This window comes from Peromyscus eremicus, chromosome 5 (assembly GCF_949786415.1).
Source record: "Peromyscus eremicus chromosome 5, PerEre_H2_v1, whole genome shotgun sequence".
In the NCBI taxonomy this organism is placed as follows: Eukaryota; Metazoa; Chordata; class Mammalia; order Rodentia; family Cricetidae; genus Peromyscus; species Peromyscus eremicus.
The window spans coordinates 102,207,691-102,226,308 of record NC_081420.1 but is presented as its reverse complement, the minus strand read 5'-3'; the positions used below and the strand labels follow the sequence as shown (position 1 = coordinate 102,226,308).

Genomic DNA, 18,618 nt, shown 5'->3' with positions numbered 1-18,618 from the left:
CGGAGCTTCACAGGGAAACCTTGTCTCAAGAGTTTAATAGGATTATACTTCCAGAGGGGTAAGAGTCCATCATGGCAGCAACTGGGCAGGAGCCGGAAGCTGAGATCACGGCTTTGACCACAAACTTTAATCGGAGAGAGTAATCTGGAAGTGGTGCAAGGCTTTTAACTCTCAAGGCCTGCCTCCCGGGGATGAACTTTGTACTTTCTCCGTCAAGGCTGCACCTCCCCATAACCTCTCCAAACAGCACCACCAGCTGAGGACCAAGTGTTCAAATGCCTGAGCCTATGGGGGACATTTCTCATTTAAACCACCACGTACCACCAGACCAATTTTTATCTTTCTGATAAAAAATATTAAACTAAAACCCCAAACTAAACAGAAAAGAAAAAAAAAAAGCCAAAAACCTAAAAATGAAATTCAGAAAAACAAAACGAGAATATATATGTGTGCATATATATTTATTTATTTTTTTGGTTTTGCAAGACAGGCTTTCTCTGTGTAGCTTTGGAGCCTGTCCTAGAACTCACTCAGTAGCCCAGGCTGCTCTGAACTCACAGAGATCCTCCTGCCTCTGCCTTCTGAGTGCTGGGATTAAAGGCGTGCGCCACTACCGCCGCCGCCGCCGCCGCCGCCGCCGCCGGCTAAACCAGAATATTTAATTGAAACTGAATTGGATGTGTGGTACACATATACTTGAAATACCAGCAGTTGGGAGGAAGAGGAGGCAGGAGCAGCAAGAGTTCAAAGCCAGGCTGGACTTTATGAGACCTTGTTTCAACAGACCAAAAAAAAGCACAGAGAGCCGGGCTGTGGTGGCGCACGCCTTTAATCCCAGCACTCGGGAGGCAGAGCCAGGAGGATCTCTGTGAGTTCGAGGCCAGCCTGGGCTACCAAGTGAGTTCCAGGAGAGGCACAAAGCTACACAGAGAAACCCTGTCTCGAAAAACCAAAAAAAAAAAAAAAAAAAAAGCACAGAGAGAAAAAGTGAACTGCTTAAGGTCCTGGCAGACAGAGCCAACTTTGGAGCTGTAGTTCCATGACTTAGTACTAACCACTGCGTTAGTGCCCTGCTCAGTGACTCCTCGTGCCAAAGGTGGTTGTGGTAGTTCTTAAGCGTCTAGCCACAGTTCAGTAACCAACTGAACTTTAGAGCCCTGCCGTCAGACACCCTGTGCATAATGGAGTGCATAACTGTGGGTCTCAAGTGGTTTCCACACTCGAGTAGGAGATGCCTCAGAAGAGCTTATGATTCCCGTGTGCACACAGGTGTTCTCACTGCCCTCCATCCTCCTGACTTCTTAGGCCACTGATGTTTGGGTCTGTCCCCGACCCGCCTTAATGAGGCACATTTGTCAAGAGGCAGCAGTGATGCATTCCATCGCAGAAGCTTAGTTCATTCTGCTGCAGTCACACAGGCCAGCTTGGACTAGTGAATGGGGTTTCCCTCATGAAAGGGAGGGTTCAGGCTTCCACAATGAAGTTGGATGTGACTTAGGCAGATGGGGCAGGAGTCAGTTCAGGCCCACACTGTACTTGCAAGCTGGGTACTGGCTGAGAACTTCGCAGGTACTTTGAAAATTTTCCCAAAAGATGCTCATATGGGGTCAGGAAAAAACTTCGGAAATACATAGTGATGGTGGCTGTGCCACATTGTGAATGTAACTAAATTAGTTAAAGAAAAGATATATAAAAAAAGTGTTTAAGCCAGGCATGGTGGCACACGCCTTTAATCCCAGCAACTGGGGAGTGGGGCAGAGATAAGTAGATCCCCGAGTTTGAGACCAGCTTAGTCTACAGACCAAGTTCCAAGATAGCTAAGACTACACAGAGAAACCTTGTCTTAAAAAACAAAGCAAAACTAAAACAGAAAGGTAGCAGACACTTAGAGTCTCAATCAGTACTCAAGAGGTCGAAGGATTGTGAGTTTGAAGGCATCCTGCACGAAGTAAGGGAGTCCAGGCCAGTCTGGGATGTATAGTGAAACCCGTCTCCAAAACCAAGAAGTTGGGCAGAGAACTTACAATGGCAAATTTCTTTTTCCTTCTTTTTTTTCCCCCCTGCTTCCTTCTCTCCCGCCTTCCCTTCCTCTCTTTCTTTCTTTCTTTCTTTCTTTCTTTCTTTCTTTCTTTTTTTTTTTTTTTTGAGAGAGGGGATCTTCTTTCTACATGCCAGCCTGCCAGCCTGCCATGGGTGGATGTACTGTTTCCCTACTCAGAACTGGATTTTTGTTTCTGGTCCTTTCCCTTCTCTGGCAGGGACATGAGGCATGATTTAGAGTTTCACAAATTTCATGCTACCACCTGGCGGTAAGATAGCCTCAGGGGGCTGGAGAGATGGCTCAGACATTAAGAGCACTGGCTGCTCTTCCAGAGGACCTGGGTTCAATTCCCAGCACCCACATGGCAGCTCACAACTGTCTCTAACTCCAAGATCTGACTGACACCCTCACACAGACATACATGCAGGCAAAGCACCAATGCAAATAAAATAAAATAAAAAAATTATTAAGAAAAAAAAAAGACAGCCTCAGGAAGCTGGGCAGTGGTGGTGCACACCTTTAATCCCAGCACTCGGGTGGCAGAGGCAGTAGATCTCTGTGAGTTCCAGGCTAGCCTGGTCTACAGAGTGAATTCTAGGACAGCCAGAGCTATTACAGAGAGACACCCTGTCTCAACTACAAAAAAAAAAAAAAAAAAAGTGCGCAAGAGGTACCCATTTCTCCCTAGTGTGATCCTGCTAGTGGCTAGGTCTTTCTCTTGCCCAATTTCCTTCCTGATCTTTAATGTGCATGTGAACAGAAATTCTAAAGTAGTTAGAACTACTTAGAATGAATCAAAAGAAGTTCTCTGAGACTGAATACTGTATCAGACCAGTTGTTCTTTTGTCCTCACCTTTCAAAGGGTTCAAAGTAAGCACTTGCAAGGAAATCTTCTGGAGATGCTTGTTGATTTGTGGTTTCTGAGAAGGATTTCACATAGTCTGGATTGGCCTTCTACTCCTTATGTAGTCAAGAATGACCTTGAACTCTTGCTCCTCCTGCCTCTACCTCCCAAGTACTCCACCATGCCCTAGCTAGAGTGAGCCTGGCATCCCCTTCCTTAAAGTGCAAATTCCCCTTTAAGGCTTGCTTGACAGGATGACTGTGGGAAATCAGGTCTAGTCTGCTGTCTGAGGCAGCACCTGGAGAGGGTTCCTTCCTTCCTACTGGTTGTGCTAGTGAAGTGTCTGCCTTTCAACAGGGTTTCTTGGCCTGATGTCTTAAGGGCCTTCCCCTGGTCTTAGACAAGCCCTGTTTCACTATAACTGGCTCTCTGCTGCCCCCATCTGTCTAGAATCAAAATAAATGCAAGTACTCACTCCTATCTGATAGTTGCTGCCTAGGCGGCACCTCTGTTGGTTAGAAGTCCGGTTTTTGGAAGAGTGCTGTTGAGATCATCTTCCTTCCCTTGTGTCTGGCCTGAAAGTTTTGATGTAGAAAGAAGATAGCAATGCTACAGACATTCATTGCTATTTATATCTCTCTTGATCTCTGATTTTCATGTTGCTACCTCTTTGACTACTCTACTGTGTGACTTACTGATCTTTCTTTGCAATCTTTTCTAATTGTTGTATAAGAAGCAGTTAAAGGATTGGGGATTTAGCTCAGTGGTAGAGTGCTTGCCTAGCAAGCACAAGGCCCTGGGTTTGATCCTTAGCTCAAAAAGAAAAAAGCAGTTAAAATACATTGAATGTCTTGTATTTTTTCTTTCTAGTTCATATATTTGTATATCTGACTTTTCAAAAGAGAAGGATTCATGAGGACAGAGCCAAGGTCCTTAAAGATCTTCCTGTTCTCATTCTATAGTTCTGGGATAGCACTTGGAATATTCCTTTTACCCAGAAAAGAAACTGTCAGTCACCGAGGGGTGGTGGTGCATGCCTTTAATCTCAGCAGTCAGATTCAGTGTAAGGTGGATCTCAGAGTTTGAGGCCAGCCTGGTCTTCAGAGTGAGTTCCAGGATATCCAGGATTATACAGAGAAACCCTGTCTTGGAAAAAAAGAAGAGGAGAAGAAAGCTGTCAGTCATGTGTTCATAACCAGGACTAAGCCTCAGGATTATATTGAGGGAGTTGGGCAATGATTTTGAAAGCACAGATTTCTATTTACTTATTTTATATCCTGGCCATAGTTTCCCCTCCCTCCTCTCTTCCCAGTTCTTTCCCACAACTCCCCCATCTACATTTCCTCCCTTTCTGTTCAGGAAGGGCAGGTCTCCCCTTGATATCAACAAAACATGGCATATCAAGTTGCAATAAGATTAAGCACCTCCCCATGTATTAAGGTTGGGCAAGATGACCCAGTATGAAGAGTAGGATCCCAAAAGCCAGTGAAAAAGTCAGAAATAGCCTCTGCTTCCATTATTAGGAGTCTCACAAGAGGACCAAGCTACACAACTCTAACATATATGCAGAGTGCCTAGGTCAGTCCCATGAAGGGAAAGCCCAGGTTTCTAAACTCTGTCCCTTGAGACCCATTCAGGAAATAATGTGGTAGGATCTAAGAGTTTGTGTTACTCAAGCTCTCCAGGTAATTCTGATGTTTTTCCCAGCAAAGAGTCACTGTGTTCCACACAGGACTACATGCAGATCCATTCACTCCTTCCTTCAGTGTATTTAACATGTGTGTATATATTTACCTTTATGGACCAGGCAGGGACTTGCTAGTGTTGGGATTTTAGCATAGAATAGAGGCAGAATCCTTGCTCCATGGTGTTTACATGTAAATACATTCAACAGGTAAATGCAAGTAGTCATGCATATACCAACTGTCTGTCTACTGGTCATCATGGGTCTTGTAGGTGTGTTAACTAGTGTAAGCAGTGTGGTGGTTTGTTCCAGAAGAGATAGGTGTGCCTGTCTACTCCTCTTTGCAGATCCTCAGCACTCTCGTTAAAGGAACACACAGACCTGTGACCTGTAAAATCCGAATCCTGCCATCGGTAAGGATATGTTATTTGAAGGTTATTCTCTTGGATAATGTTAGATCTTAGGAGTCAGCAGCCTCTTCCTTGAGTCTTAATGACCACCTTGTGCTGTAATCTTTCTTACCCAGCTAGAAGATACCCTGAACCTTGTGAAGCGAATAGAGAAGACTGGCATTTCAGCCATTGCAGTTCATGGGAGGTGAGTGTTGCCTTCTTAGTGATTGGCAGGGAGATTCCTCAACAGACCCTACGTGACAAGCACTTCTCTGTGTATTTAGCTTACCTCTGCCTAGCTCCCTGATAGCCTGTGAATCCAGAGAACATTGAAACTCTCGTGGGCTTGCATTTATTCATTCATTGATTACCTTCTGACAGTAGACACAACTTTAAGCATTAGAAACACAAGAGGGACCGGGCAATAGTGGTGCATGCTTTTAATCCCAGCATTCGGGAGGCAGAGGCAGGCAGATCTCTGTGAGTTCAAGGCCAGCCTGGTCTACAGAGTGAGTTCCAGGACAGCCAGGGCTACACAGAGAAACCCTGTCTTGAAAAACAACAACAAAAAAAAAAAACAAAAAACAAAAAAAAAAAAAAGGAAAAGAAAAAGAGAAAAGAAACACAGGAGGAAGGAGAAGGACCCTGCCTGCAGGATGTATAAGTGATGAAGGTGTGGAAGTGCGGAAGTGCGGAGGTGTAGAGGGGGTGCAGTTTGCTTAAAATTGTATCACATAGCCAGGAAATGAATCTTATTTTCCCTTCCTTTCCCTCCCTCCCTCCTTCCTTTCCTCCTCCTCCTCCTCCCTCCCTCCCTCCCTCCCTCTCTCTCCCTCCCTCTCCCTCTCCCTCTGCCTGCGTCTCTCTCTCTTTCTTTTTTTTCTTGTGCTGGGGATTAAATCCAGGGTCTTGTATATGCTAGGTGAGTGCTTTGCCACTGAGGAATATCCCCAGTCCATTTCCGGTTTGGTTTGGCTTGATTGTTGTTATAAAGTCTCTTAGAGCCCAGACTGGCTTTAGACTTGACTCACAGCTGAGGCTGGCCTTGAACCCCTGATCCCCTTGCCTCCATCTCCTAAATGTTGGGATTATAGGTATTCATTCACCACTATAATCAATCCCATCTTCCCCCGCCCCCCACTCCCACCCCCACCCTCCCACCCCCCCACCCCACCCCCACCCTCCCACCCCCCCACCCCACCCCCACCCTCCCACCCCCTACCCCTGCCTCTCTCTGAGACAGAGGTTCACTATACAACTTAGGTTGCTGGAACTTTTATCCTCTGCCTTAGCCTCCCAAGGCTGGGATTACAGACATGAGCCACCACAGCCACTGAATCTTTTTTCCTTTCCACTTCATTGAGCACCAGCTTCTCCCTTGAATGACCCCACACAGACGGCTGTTCATTTGAAGGCACTGGCTTCCTTGCCTGCCCTTGCTGGACAGCCAGCTGTCCCAATGTCTGCTAAACAGTTCTTGTATCTGTAGCTCATGTGTTCTCTATTGGGAACTGAGTCTTTTTTTTTTCTTTTTAAAAGATTTTTTTTTTTTTTTTTTTGGTTTTTCGAGACAGGGTTTCTCTGTGTAGCTTTGCGCCTTTCCTGGAACTCACTTGGTAGCCCAGGCTGGCCTCGAACTCACAGAGATCCGCCTGGCTCTGCCTCCCGAGTTCTGGGATTAAAGGCGTGCGCCACCACCGCCCGGCTTATTTTATTTTTAATTGTGTATATGTGTGGTGTCTGTGTGTCTCAGTGCAGGTGCTTGCAGAGTCCAGAAAAAAGTGAGCTGCTTGATGTGGGTGCTGGGGACTGAATTTGTGTCCTCCATAAGAGTAGTATGCACTGTTAACTGCTGGGCCATCTCTATACACTACACACACACACACACACACACACACACACACACACACACACAAATATGCACATAAATATGGGAGAGGGGCATTCTCACTCTTGCTCTGACTGGGCTAGGCTGACCTTGAATTCTTGTCTCCATTTTGTCTCAGTTTTCCAAGTGCTGGGATTATAGGCATGAGCACTAGGGCCTGCTAAGCCAAAGTGTTTCTGAAGGCTGCTCTCTATCTCCCTGTAGAAATTGCTCCCTGTGGCTAGCATGTCTTTTTGTATGTAATCCTGATAAATAGACTTTGGCTGACATCCTTTTTGTAGGGGAACTCAGGGGCTCATAGGAACAGCCCAGATTGCTGGTTATCCCTGTTACTAAATTTTGGGGTATACCCTGAACAACAATACACAGAACAGTAAAGTGGAGCTGTATGGCTTGAAGCTAGGAGGGCTTGGAAGTGACACATGCATATGAATACACATACTGATTTCCTTGCTGAGCCAGTGGGCTCAGTTGTCTGATTTGAAATCCCAGCTCTGCAGTTTGCTACCTATGTATCCTTAGGAAAAATCATTTAACCTCTCTAATTATCACATTCCCCATTTGTCAATTAGTACAATTTCTGCTTCATAGTTATTTTGAAGCTTTTATGGGATTGTGACTATATTGCCTTGCAAACAATATTAAGAAAACTTACTTTTCCCAGAAGTTGGAGGCAATTAGAAGACCGATTTGGGAGAGTTTAAGGAAGAACTTCCTGACCAGCAGAAACTCAGCAAATACAGCTGTTTAGTATGGTATAAAATTGGCTGCTGGGGATGTAAGGAATCAGAGGTGGAAGCTGGCTTGGCAGGCTCTTCTGAGAAATCAGAATATAGCACAGGAGCTACGTTCAAGCAAGAACTGGTTAGTCACCTCTCCTGCTTGTCCTCACACATAGCTTGGGCCAGGCATGGCTGTAGCTTACCTAAGATTTGCTTACTCATGCACAATAACTTTTTTTGCTGTTGACCTTGGTAGGAAGGAGCCCTGGGTTGTGTCCTGCTTCCCCAGTGGCTTATCGTGACGGTCATGGTCTGTGGTCTGCCCTGGTGGCCCCTGGAACAGGGCCTACCCCATGTCAGGTGCTTCTCCCAAAGATCAGCTGTGCAACTTGGCCTCAGCACAGGCAGCTGTGTGGGAGTGGCCAGTCTGAGCAGTGGCAGCTGTTCCAGGTCCCTTGGGAAGGGCAGGGCTGGGACTGTAGGGATAGCATTTTTGTGACACTGTCTCTTATTTCTGGCAGAGGCAAGGGGAAGCCAGGGAAAAGCAGTGTGACCTTGGGAACCAGGCCACCCACATTGGTCCTCTGTGGCTATGCCCCATCTTCAGGCTCCTGAGAACTAGCCTTAACCTTCTCTCTCTCTTGCCCCTTAGGACAGAGTTCCTCCCCTAGGTCAGGAAGGCCATTCCCAGCAACCTGTCCTAGATAACCACATAGCTATCTGATCTGCTTGAGGTTCAGTAGGAAGGACAGTAGGATTTTAGGAATGTTATGGCTTTTGGCTCTCAGCCCCCAGGCCCCATCTCTTTTCTTCATCTTTAAGGAATCGGGAGGAACGGCCTCAGCACCCTGTCAGCTGTGAAGTTATAAGAGCCATCGCTGAAACCCTCTCCATTCCTGTCATAGCCAAGTAAGCCCCCACTCTTCCTCATTGACTTTGTGCTCCACCTCATTCAGAGAAGACTTGCGCCAGCACATTAAAACACTGGCACAAGCCAGACATGGTGGCATACACCTTTAATCCCAGGAGTCAGAGAGGCAGATGGAGCTCTGTGAGTTCAAAGCCAGCCTGGTCTATATAGGAGTTCCAGGACAGATAGGAGAGACTCTGTCTCAAAGCAAACAAACAAAAAACTCCAAACAAAACCGAAACAAACACAGGGCTGTCAGATTTACTTTGCAGTTAAGGATATCTAACACCAAGCCTGACCATCTGAGTTCAGTCCCTGAGAGCACCGAAACTTGCAACTTGACCCCTGACCTCCACTTGGGTCGTGTCAGATATCTCCCCCATACCCAACCAACCAAATAAATATAAAAAAGAAATACTTAAAAAACTAACCATATGTGCTCACAGGGGCTCGCAGAGACTGAACTGACAGCCAGGGAGCCTGAATGAGACCGACCTAGGCACTCTGCATGTATGTTACAGTTGTGTAGCCTGGTCCTCTTATAGGGCTCCTCACAGCAGGAACAGGGACTGTCTCTGACTCTTTTACTGGCTTGTGGGACCCTAGCCTCAATACATGGAGAGGTACTTAGTCTAACTGTGACTTGATATGCCATGTTTTATTGATACTCATAGGAAACCTGCTCTTTCCTGGATGGAGACGGAAGAAGAGATTGGGGGGTTGGAGGGGGAATGAGGGGAAGGAACTGGGAGGGGAGGACGTGGGGACAGGCTGTGGCTGGGATGTAAAAATAAATAGATGAACAAAAAAGCAAAAGAAAAAAAAAACTGACCATAAAGGAAAAGGGGGAGAAGTGGAGCAAAAATAGGAAGTTAGGAGCGAGGCTGACACTGGTGTTTGGACCCAGAGCTCAGAGCGCTCTGACGGTGGCCTAGGCCATGGGTAGGAGTAAAAATGTGGACAGTGGAAAGGCTGCAGAATCAGACCTAGGGCAAGACGATGCCACACCTAGAGTTAGGTATGCAAGGTCAGGGGCAGTGTGAGGAGTCCCAAGCCAGAGCTCTTAGCAACATGACTCAAGGAACATAAAGCAGGCAGAAGAAATCCAAAGGCCAGGTAGTGCATACCTTTAATCCCAGCCCTTGGGAAACAGAGGCCGGTAGATCTCTGAATCTGAGGCTAGCCTGGTCAATATAGAACGTTTCAGGACAGCCAAGAAAATGTGGTGTGATGCTATCTTTGAGAAAGAAAAAGAAGAAAGAAGGATGGATGGATGGATGGATAGATGATGTCAAGCATGGGGTCACACATCTTTAATCCCAGCACTTGGGAAGCAGAGGCAGACAGATCTCTGTGAGTTTGAAGCAAGCCTGGTTTATATAGTGAGATCCAGGACAGCCAGAGTTATATAGAGAGACCCTGTCTTAAAAAAAAGAAAGAAAGAGAGAAAGAAAGAAAGAAAGAAAGAAAGATCCAAACAAGCATTCTGGGCAACTACAGGCACTTATGCTAGCAAGTGTGGGGTTTTGATGACCACTCCAAAGATTTAATAGTAAGACTATACCTAGTCGTCTGTGTTGGCTACCTAGGAGTCCAGCTTAGCCTTGTACCTCAGGAAAGCACAGAGACTCGGGGAGCTTGGGCAATGGAAACAGGGAAGTCCTGAGGAAAGTTCCCTCTGACTAGTGGGAGGAAGAAGTAATGATATGGGGTGGTTGCTAGGCCTTATGTACTCAGAGAGAGAAATTTTAGAGGTGACTTTGAGGACTGACTCAAGACTTTGGAGTTGGTTGCTTTTCCTGTCCCCTCAGGGTTCTCCCCAGCACAGGTGTCTCTGGACTGAGACTGTTACCTGACTCTGGATGAAGTAGTTGAGAACAGAAAAGTTTCTTAGAGCAGCAGGGTGGAAGGAGGAGGACTATGACCAAACTGAGTCTCCTCACTTCCCACTGTAACCCTCAGTGAGTGTGCCCTTCCCTCAGTCTAGGGTTTTGACCTAGTCCTTAGAGGGTCTCTGGACGACTTCTCAGCTTGGAGTTTTTCCTGTGGCCGCAGTTCCACAGGGTTTTTGTCTTTGTTTTTTAATTTTATATTTTAGACAGGTCTTACTGTGTTGCCCCATGCTGGTCTAGGTCTGGCTAGGTAGCCCAGGCTTACCTGAAGACAAGATTCTTCTGCCTTAACCTCCTGGATGCTGTGATTACAGGTGTATACCACTGTACCAGCTAATAACTCAGCTTTAGTCCTACATCTTTAGATATTATCTGTCTTTGGCCACTGGTTTGGGTAGTAGAGAGGAAAAGTCAGATTTCTAAAATACCTCTTCAATGACAGTCATGGATGGTTCAGGCTATTTTATGTATTACTTTATGTTTCTCACTTACCAGTAGGGTATGCTTTATAATCACTTTGTTAAAGTTCTAATAGTTGAAGGGACTTGGCTAAAGCCATACTAATAATGGATGGAAATCACCTTTTTCTGGAAATACTGGTGGGTTCCATTATGGGACTCTTCCTATGCCCCTGTTGTTTTTAGTGGAGGCTCTCATGACCACATCCAGCAACATGTGGACATAGAGGACTTTCGACAAGCTACAGCTGCCTCTTCAGTGATGGTGGCTCGAGCAGCCATGTGGAACCCCTCTATCTTCCTCAAGGACGGCCTTCGTCCCCTGGAGGAGGTCATGCAGAAGTACATCAGATATGTAAGTCTTTGCACGTTTTCTTTCTTTTACATTTTAGTTTTGACGTAGAGTCTCATAGCCCAGACTGCCCTCTAATCCCTTATTCTCCTGCCTCTACTTCCTACGTGTTGGGATTTCAGGCATGTGCCACCACATGCTTGAGAATAGCCTTTTCTAAACCAGTTTCTTCTCACTAGGAGTGTAGTAGTTGTGTTAAAGGATTTTTTTTTTTTTTTTTTTTTTTTTGGATGAGTTCACTGGGTACAGTCCCAGCGACAGTGGGGTTCTATACTGGGCCGCACACGTACATGTTGGGCAGAGACAATAAGTTGTCCTCAAAGTTCTTCCGTGAGTTGGATCTGAACAGAAGTTCCAGCCCTCTCCCGGGGCAGTTTTCCACCTCCCTTTTCAGTCTCAAGTCTCACTAATGCCTGGGGTTCCCTGTGCTCTCCTCAAGCTGAGGCATTCGGGTGCTTTTCATAACTGTCAAGCTGGGACGGTAGGATGAGGCGTGTGTCCAGTTCCTGGCAGCTTCTGTCCTAGAGCTTCCTTTCCCCGGTGCTGTAGCCCGTACTCTCTTGGTTCTGAGTGTCCTGGTGCGTAGGTTGGTGGCTGTCAGCTCTTCAGCAGTCTAAGTCAGCTGCAGACAAAGGGCCTGCTCAGCCCAGGTCAGCTGTCCAGCTCTTCTGGCCACCTGGCAAGCGTGTGGCAGAGAAGACATGTTCAGCAGTGCTGAGCCTGCTTACTAGGTGAAAGGTGATGCTATCACTCTTGCTCAGCCATCATTTGGCAGCTTTCAAGAGGGTGTGTTGTCCTAGAGAAAGAGAGTAGCCTCAAGCATCAACATGGATGCTTCTGGTCTGATCAGGTGCTTTCTGGGCCAGACAAGCTGAATCATGGTCCTGCCCCTGGCTGGAACTTACTCACATACCTTCTCCTGAGCATGCCATGGCACCTTCCTAGGCACTGAAGACAGGCCTAGAGGAGATTCTACAAGTGTAGGGGGTGAGCACTTGGAGGGGGTTCTGGAGGCCTGTCTATAAAGCCTTTACTTCTGGCTGCTCTCCTGCCCTGCACCTAGCTGGGTGAACATCCATGGTATTATTTCTGGGTAGCCATCTTGCTTCTCTGGGCCTCACCTCTCAGGCTATAGAGTAAGGTAACAGCTGTACTTATCGTTGTATAGATATACAAATTGATAAGTCATGTGTATGAACATGCTTAGTAGATGGGGTTGTGCCCCACCCATGTAGGGGAAGTTGGAGAGAGGTTAGTCCAGATATAGTTGATCCTGGTCGTAAGGAATAGAAATCTTACCTCTGTCCTAGGGCTGGATTTGCCCTGCCAAAATTTGGTGTGTTCCTTTTCTCTACCCCAGAAGATGCTCAGCGTTAGACTCCCTGTGGTAGCCTGTGGTGACTGAAGCATGAGTTGATTCTTTATACTTTTATCCCTCAGTCAGGCTGTCTAGGTGGGTATGCTGTTGAACCTGAGCCTTAGTTTTATGTTCAAACTTTGTATGACAGTGGGAGGAATAGATGGCAGGGCTGAAGTAGTTCTTATATGGGGTCCCCTAGGCTTGTCTGTAAGCACACTTCTAAGGTCCTCTTAGAGCCCTTTTCCTTCCCACTGGCAGCTCAGATCTCAGTGTTTTCTGGTAACAGGTGGGCTCATGCTAGTTCTCCTCTCAGGCGGTGCAGTATGATAACCACTACACCAACACCAAATACTGCTTGTGCCAGATGCTTCGGGAACAGCTGGAGTCGCCCCAGGGAAGGTTGCTCCATGCTGCCCAGTCTTCCCAGGAAATTTGGTAAGAGTACAATGGTCTACCCATCTATTCTTGCAGACTTAACCCAGATTTGACCTTGATCCCTAAGCTTATTTTGCTGAAGGACCAGGGTCACAGCTTCTGAATGTGTATGTATAGGAGTGGGGTGGTAGTATAGTTTTGCTTCATAGAATTGGGGGACTGTCACAGCGTTGAAACCTTCCATTCTTCAGCTGATCTTAGCAGCAGTTTGGTAACTAGGGTACTGTTAGAATGGAGGGACGCGGCCGGGCGGTGGTGGCTCACGCCTTTAATCCCAGCACTCGGGAGGCAGAGCCAGGCGGATCTCTGTGAGTTCAAGGCCAGCCTGGGCTACCAAGTGAGTTCCAGGAAAGGCGCAAAGCTACACAGAGAAACCCTGTCTCAAAAAAACCAAAAAAAAAAAAAAAAAAAAAAGAATGGAGGGACGCAAAAGATAGGCCTGGGAACTCCTGAGGAAGAAGGTTTTCTGTTAATGGGCCTTTTGCCTGCCAGGCTAACAAAACCAAGTGGTCAAGAGAGACAAGGCTTTAGAATGGAGCTCTTGACATACGCCTATACCCATTATCCTGGTCAGCGAGGCTACCTCTGGGTCCTTCAGATCTAGTACAGCTTTAGATCAGGTGACTAACACCTGGTGGTCCTTGGCAACCCAGCTTTGTCCCAGCTCTTTTGGCTTCCTGTCTACTGTTGCCATAACTCACGTTCGGGTCCTCTGTCTTAAAGGTCTTGTCTCCTCATGTTGGCTGTCTGTACCTTCCTTCCTCTAAGGCTTTCTGAATCATACTTGCCTTCAGGGACCCACGTGCATGGGTTTTTTTCTAGAAGGGAAAGCTCTTCCAGAAGCCTTTTTCCATCCTTGGCTTGTGCTGCTGGTTCCACCTTATCCATACAGGCCAAGTAGCTGAACATAGTGTATTTGAATTTTAAAACAGAATGTAACTCTGGAGCTCTGAGGGGTTCAGACTAGGTCCATGGTAGCTATGGGCAATGAGGAATCAATTGGTCCTCAGGCCTTTGTCTTTTACACCCATGGGCCCTCTTGAGGATGATCCATCCCATCAGTATAGGTCAGCTCTGCCATGCCTGGCTGGTTCAATACATCCATCTGTGTGGTCATCCTTGGAAGAGGACTGCGAATCGTGGGGAATAACTTCTGGATTCTTTTCTCCCCAGCCCAACCTCCCTCCAGTGTTCACACTCAAAAGATTTAGAGGTGTGTAGGAAGCACCTTCTGATGCTCAGACCCTGTGTGGTGCAGGAGTTTCTTTGTGGTTGGGTAATGGGCTCCTGCAGTACCTTGGATGCTTTTCCACTAGGGCTTCTACCCTGTTCCACCTCTTTTTCCATAGTGAGGCCTTTGGCCTTGGTGCCTTCTATGAGGAGACCATTCGGGAGCTAGATGCCCGGCGAGCTGACCTTTTGGCTAAGACTCCAGAGGCAGTTGAAGAGCCAGCTGAAGACACTTCTGGCATCATTAAGATGGCTATCAGGTTTGACCGGTAGGTTTCTAGTATATTCCAGGGCAAGTTGCCTAGTGGTTTTAGTGGCTGTTATATGTGAATAATGTCAAGCTTAAGAACTACAGGTCTCCTTAGTGTGGATACTTGTTCCCAGTCTTCAGCTTCCCAAGAAGGTGCTTTTTTTTCAAAGCCACAGAAAGCTGCACATAGAGCTTAATTGGCTATTCCTTTTTTTTCGAGACAGGGTTTCTCTGTGTAGTTTTGGTGCCTTTACTGGAACTCACTCTGTAGCCCAGGCTGGCCTCAAACTCACAGAGATCCACCTGCCTCTGCCTCCCGAGTGCTGGGATTAAAGGCGTGCGCCACCACCACCCGGCAGAAGGTGCTTTTTGTTACTGTTTGTTGTTTTGTTTTTGAGACAAGGTCTCTCTACATAGCTCTGGCTATCCTGGAACTCATTATGTAGACCAGGCTGGCCTTGAACTCACAGAGATCCACTTGCCCCTACCTCCAGAGGTCTGAGATTCAAGGCATGTGCCATCTCAAGACTTATTACTGTATTTTTTTTTCCAAGACAGGGTTTCTCTGTGTAGCTTTGGCTGTCATGAAACTCACTCTGTAGACCAAGCTGGCCTGAAACTCACAGAGATCTGCCTGCCTCTGCCTCCCGAGTGCTGGGATTTTATGTGTGTAACACTACGCCAGATTTTTGTTACTGTATTATTTAAAACAGGGTCTCATGTAGCCCAGACTAACCTTGAGCTTTCTATGTAGCTGTTGATGACCCTGAACTCCTGATCCCGTCCGCGCCCCACCCCACCCCTCCCCTGCCCCAGAAGGTGTTTTCAGGGAAGACAGTCCCCGAAAGCCCAGGCAGCATTGGTGGGGCATATTTTTCTAAGACAGACAGAATTGAACTTCACTTTCTTCCTGACCCACTCATTCCCTTTCACAACTTGGGACAGCAAGATAGGTCGACTGTTCCTCAGTCTGTGCTTTTCCCCTGGAGCTCCTCAATGGTCCTGGAACCTTGACTTTACCTGACTCTGTACCCTGCCTACACCACTGCCGCTCACCAGGCCAGTGACGCCCTCTCTAGACAGAAGTAGCCTTAGTCTGATTCTTGCCTCTCATTTTGACCCGGCTTTGAATGGTGCCCTCTTTCTTGTCCCCTGCCATCTGGGTCTGAGCCTTCTCTAGTCTCCATACCCAGACCAGGAGCCGGTCTCATCTGGCGAGGGCTTGAGGTGGGGTTAAGAGGACAGCCGTTGGGCGGTCATATGCCAGAGGGAGTTCCCAGTGGAAGAAGGAACATGTCCCTTTCACCCTGTCGTGGACTGGCTCTGAAGCCAGAGTTTGTTGTGTCTACAGCAGAGCAGACAACCCTGATACTGGTCAGATGGACTCATGGGGGCACTAAGCTGGAGCTCTCAGCCCACTGTGGGGCACCTCCGTTCCTACCTCCACCTATTCCCTCAAATCTTATCTTGAAAGGCAAAGTGGACCTTCTTTCCTGGCTTCTGAAGGCTGTTTTCCAGGCTGCAGCTCAGAGAACTGGGAGTTCTCACATATGCACTCCTTGTTATTCTAAGCATGTAGAAGCCCATCTTCCCTTTAGATTAAAACCTAGGCTGCAGCTGCTGGTAGAACAGGGAGAGCGTGTGTACAAAGGCCTTGGGGCAGCTACCTGATGTCTCAGTTTCTCCAGTTCACCTATCTATCAGTGGCTGATTGGTGGCTTTTGCTAAGGGATAGAGTAGATACGGTCAATGGGCCTTAACTGTTTCTCCTCCTTTCCTAGGAGAGCATACCCACCCCAAATTACCCCCAAGATGTGCCTGCTGGAATGGTGTCGGAGAGAGAAGTTGCCACAGCCTGTGTATGAAACAGTGAGTTTTTCTGTCTATTGCCTGTCTGGCATCCAACCACAGTGCTTCCTGCACTGGTATCATCACCCCAGTACACTCATAGCTTAAATGCTCAGCTGTAGGATGCTTTGTTAGCATCTGAACTTGATTCCCGTAGGTGGGCATAAGTTGCTAGTAGTAGGGGTAATTACTGATAGCCTCTTACCTCCGCCCTTGGGCTATTGTCCAACTCTGGCAGATATATCCTTGGATTGGGCTTCAGCCAGTGGGGCACAGAATTATGCCCACACATAGGGCCCCTGGGGTGGAAACCTTGAGGTAGTCTTGCTTCACTTCCTTTGGTCCCTGTGGCTGCTCTGTCTTTCGTACTGGCCTTCTGGCCTCCAGGCTTACACTTTCTGGGCTTTGTGTCCCCTCTACCAGAGTGACATTTGGAAAACAAATTGAACCTCTGTGTCTTGTTCAGGTTTCCAGCTCCCCAGAACACAAGACCCCAAATACCTTGCTGTTTTATCTCTTCCACTCAGCTTTCTACTCCAGCCACATCTCTGAGCCCTCTGCCAGATGTACCTGCTTTGCCCCCACCCTTGTCCCTTCCCAGCCCTTTGCCATCTGGTGAACTCCTTTCTGCTGGGAACTGGCCCACATAGAAGTCAGCAGGCAAAGGCCCCGTAGTCAGATAAGAGTTCTAATGGTCCTTAGTTCAGTGACAGAGCTCTGACACACTCGATATCATTGTCAATTTGCATAACTGCCTCCCCAACCCCCTCCCCAAGATGCAGCAGGTACTTTCACATGGGCGGAGCATGTGATGAGGCAGCCTTCATCTGACTTGAGTTAGAAGTACTTCCCTCTCATTTGAGTGTCCTTCATGTGATGCAGCGGGTGGGCAATCTGCTCTTTCCTTTACTCTCTCTCCCCCCAGGTTCAACGACCTTTAGATCGCATGTTCTGTTCTCTTGTCACCGTTGCAGAACAAAAGTACCAGTCCACATTGTGGTAAGTTTCTCACCGGATGGCAGGAGACAACTGGTGTAGGGATCCAAGTCTACTTTTGGTCTGGGGGAGTTGGATGTATAGTTTGTGAGGGCACCAGTTTTATCGGAATCTCTTCAAAGGATGAAACTCAGGATTTCCAGGCTGTAGACCTGCTGTTTACTGGCTTTGTGAATTTTTGCTTCATTTATCCAGGGACAAGTCCAAGAAACTAGCAGAGCAGACTGCAGCCATTGTCTGTCTGCGGAGCCAGGGCCTCCCTGAGGGTCGACTGGGTGAGGAGAGCCCCTCCTTGAACAAGCGCAAGCGAGAGGCCCCTGACCAAGATCCTGGAGGCCCCAGAGTTCAGGAGCCAGCACTACCTGGGGAGATATGCAAGAAGCCATTTGTTACCCTGGGAACTAGTGAAGATAATCTCCTGGAAGGATGTTGACTACCGTCCCTGCCCTGGTCACCAGTATGGGGAACTGATATGAAGGTGGTGATGGGTGCTGGGGCCTAAACCAGATGCCATTGGACAGTTTGGTGGCCCTTGCCATTGAAGAAGTTAGGGTTGTTGACCCAGGCCATCGGTCTGAAACAAGTGCCAAGGACTGTCCAGTGGTAATACTGTCTCCTCTCATAGGTCTGAATGGTAAGCCACGTTCCCAGTGACCTGAATGTATTTGAAAACAAGGCTTTCAGGCCGCACCTCTAACTTGACATTGGTACCGTGCAATAAAGACAGACTGACTTTTACCCATGGCCAACTGTTTCAGCCTTGGACTACATCCTGGCATAATTATTGTACCTACCCTCTGTGCAGAGCTGGAGAGTCCCAAGGTGTGCCTCTTGCATGTAGGGGATGAGTGGACCTTTGGCGTCCCCTGGATTTTGGTGAAAGCAGGAAAGGACCAAGAAAACCATTTTAATGGTGGGAAACCTGAGGTGTTAATCATCATTTGACTTTGCTGATGAAAGATTCTGTGTAATCTCAGGAAAAACAAGGGTATCTGATACCCCAGTAAAGGGCCAACCTAGTAGAGTTGTGGGGGTGGGGGTGGTGGAGGGGTAGGGGGTGGGGGTGGGGGTGTTAAGGGCCCCAGAGTCTCCTTTATGCCTTACAACTAATTTGAGCTCAGACCTGATGAAGGAAGTGCCTGCTCAGGGCAGGGGACACCTGGGGGCTGCTGATGGCAGCCATTTGGCTTTTGTGAAATGCAGCATTCACAGACACACTGTCACTTTCCCCACCCCAATCCCATTTGAGGTGGAAGGAAGTGGTAGGTGAATTTCCTCCTGGCAGTGAGAAGCAAACAAACAGCTACCCCCACATT

At 47.6% G+C, this 18,618-nt stretch overlaps 1 protein-coding gene across 3 annotated transcripts in view; it reads left to right on the top strand.

The window, feature by feature from the left end:
- The window catches only part of Dus2 (dihydrouridine synthase 2), a 44,593-nt gene extending 26,553 nt beyond the window's left edge, over window positions 1-18,040 (top strand). For all 3 annotated transcript variants that reach the window (XM_059264086.1, XM_059264088.1, XM_059264087.1), the window contains 9 exons: window positions 4,917-4,982; window positions 5,096-5,166; window positions 8,394-8,480; window positions 11,018-11,186; window positions 12,857-12,978; window positions 14,328-14,477; window positions 16,240-16,327; window positions 17,232-17,305; window positions 17,498-18,040. In XM_059264086.1, coding sequence (XP_059120069.1) covers window positions 4,917-4,982; window positions 5,096-5,166; window positions 8,394-8,480; window positions 11,018-11,186; window positions 12,857-12,978; window positions 14,328-14,477; window positions 16,240-16,327; window positions 17,232-17,305; window positions 17,498-17,735 — 1,065 coding nt within the window. In that variant the 3' untranslated portion in view covers window positions 17,736-18,040. The remainder of the gene's footprint in view (window positions 1-4,916; window positions 4,983-5,095; window positions 5,167-8,393; window positions 8,481-11,017; window positions 11,187-12,856; window positions 12,979-14,327; window positions 14,478-16,239; window positions 16,328-17,231; window positions 17,306-17,497) is intronic.
- Window positions 18,041-18,618: the final 578 nt, after the last annotated feature.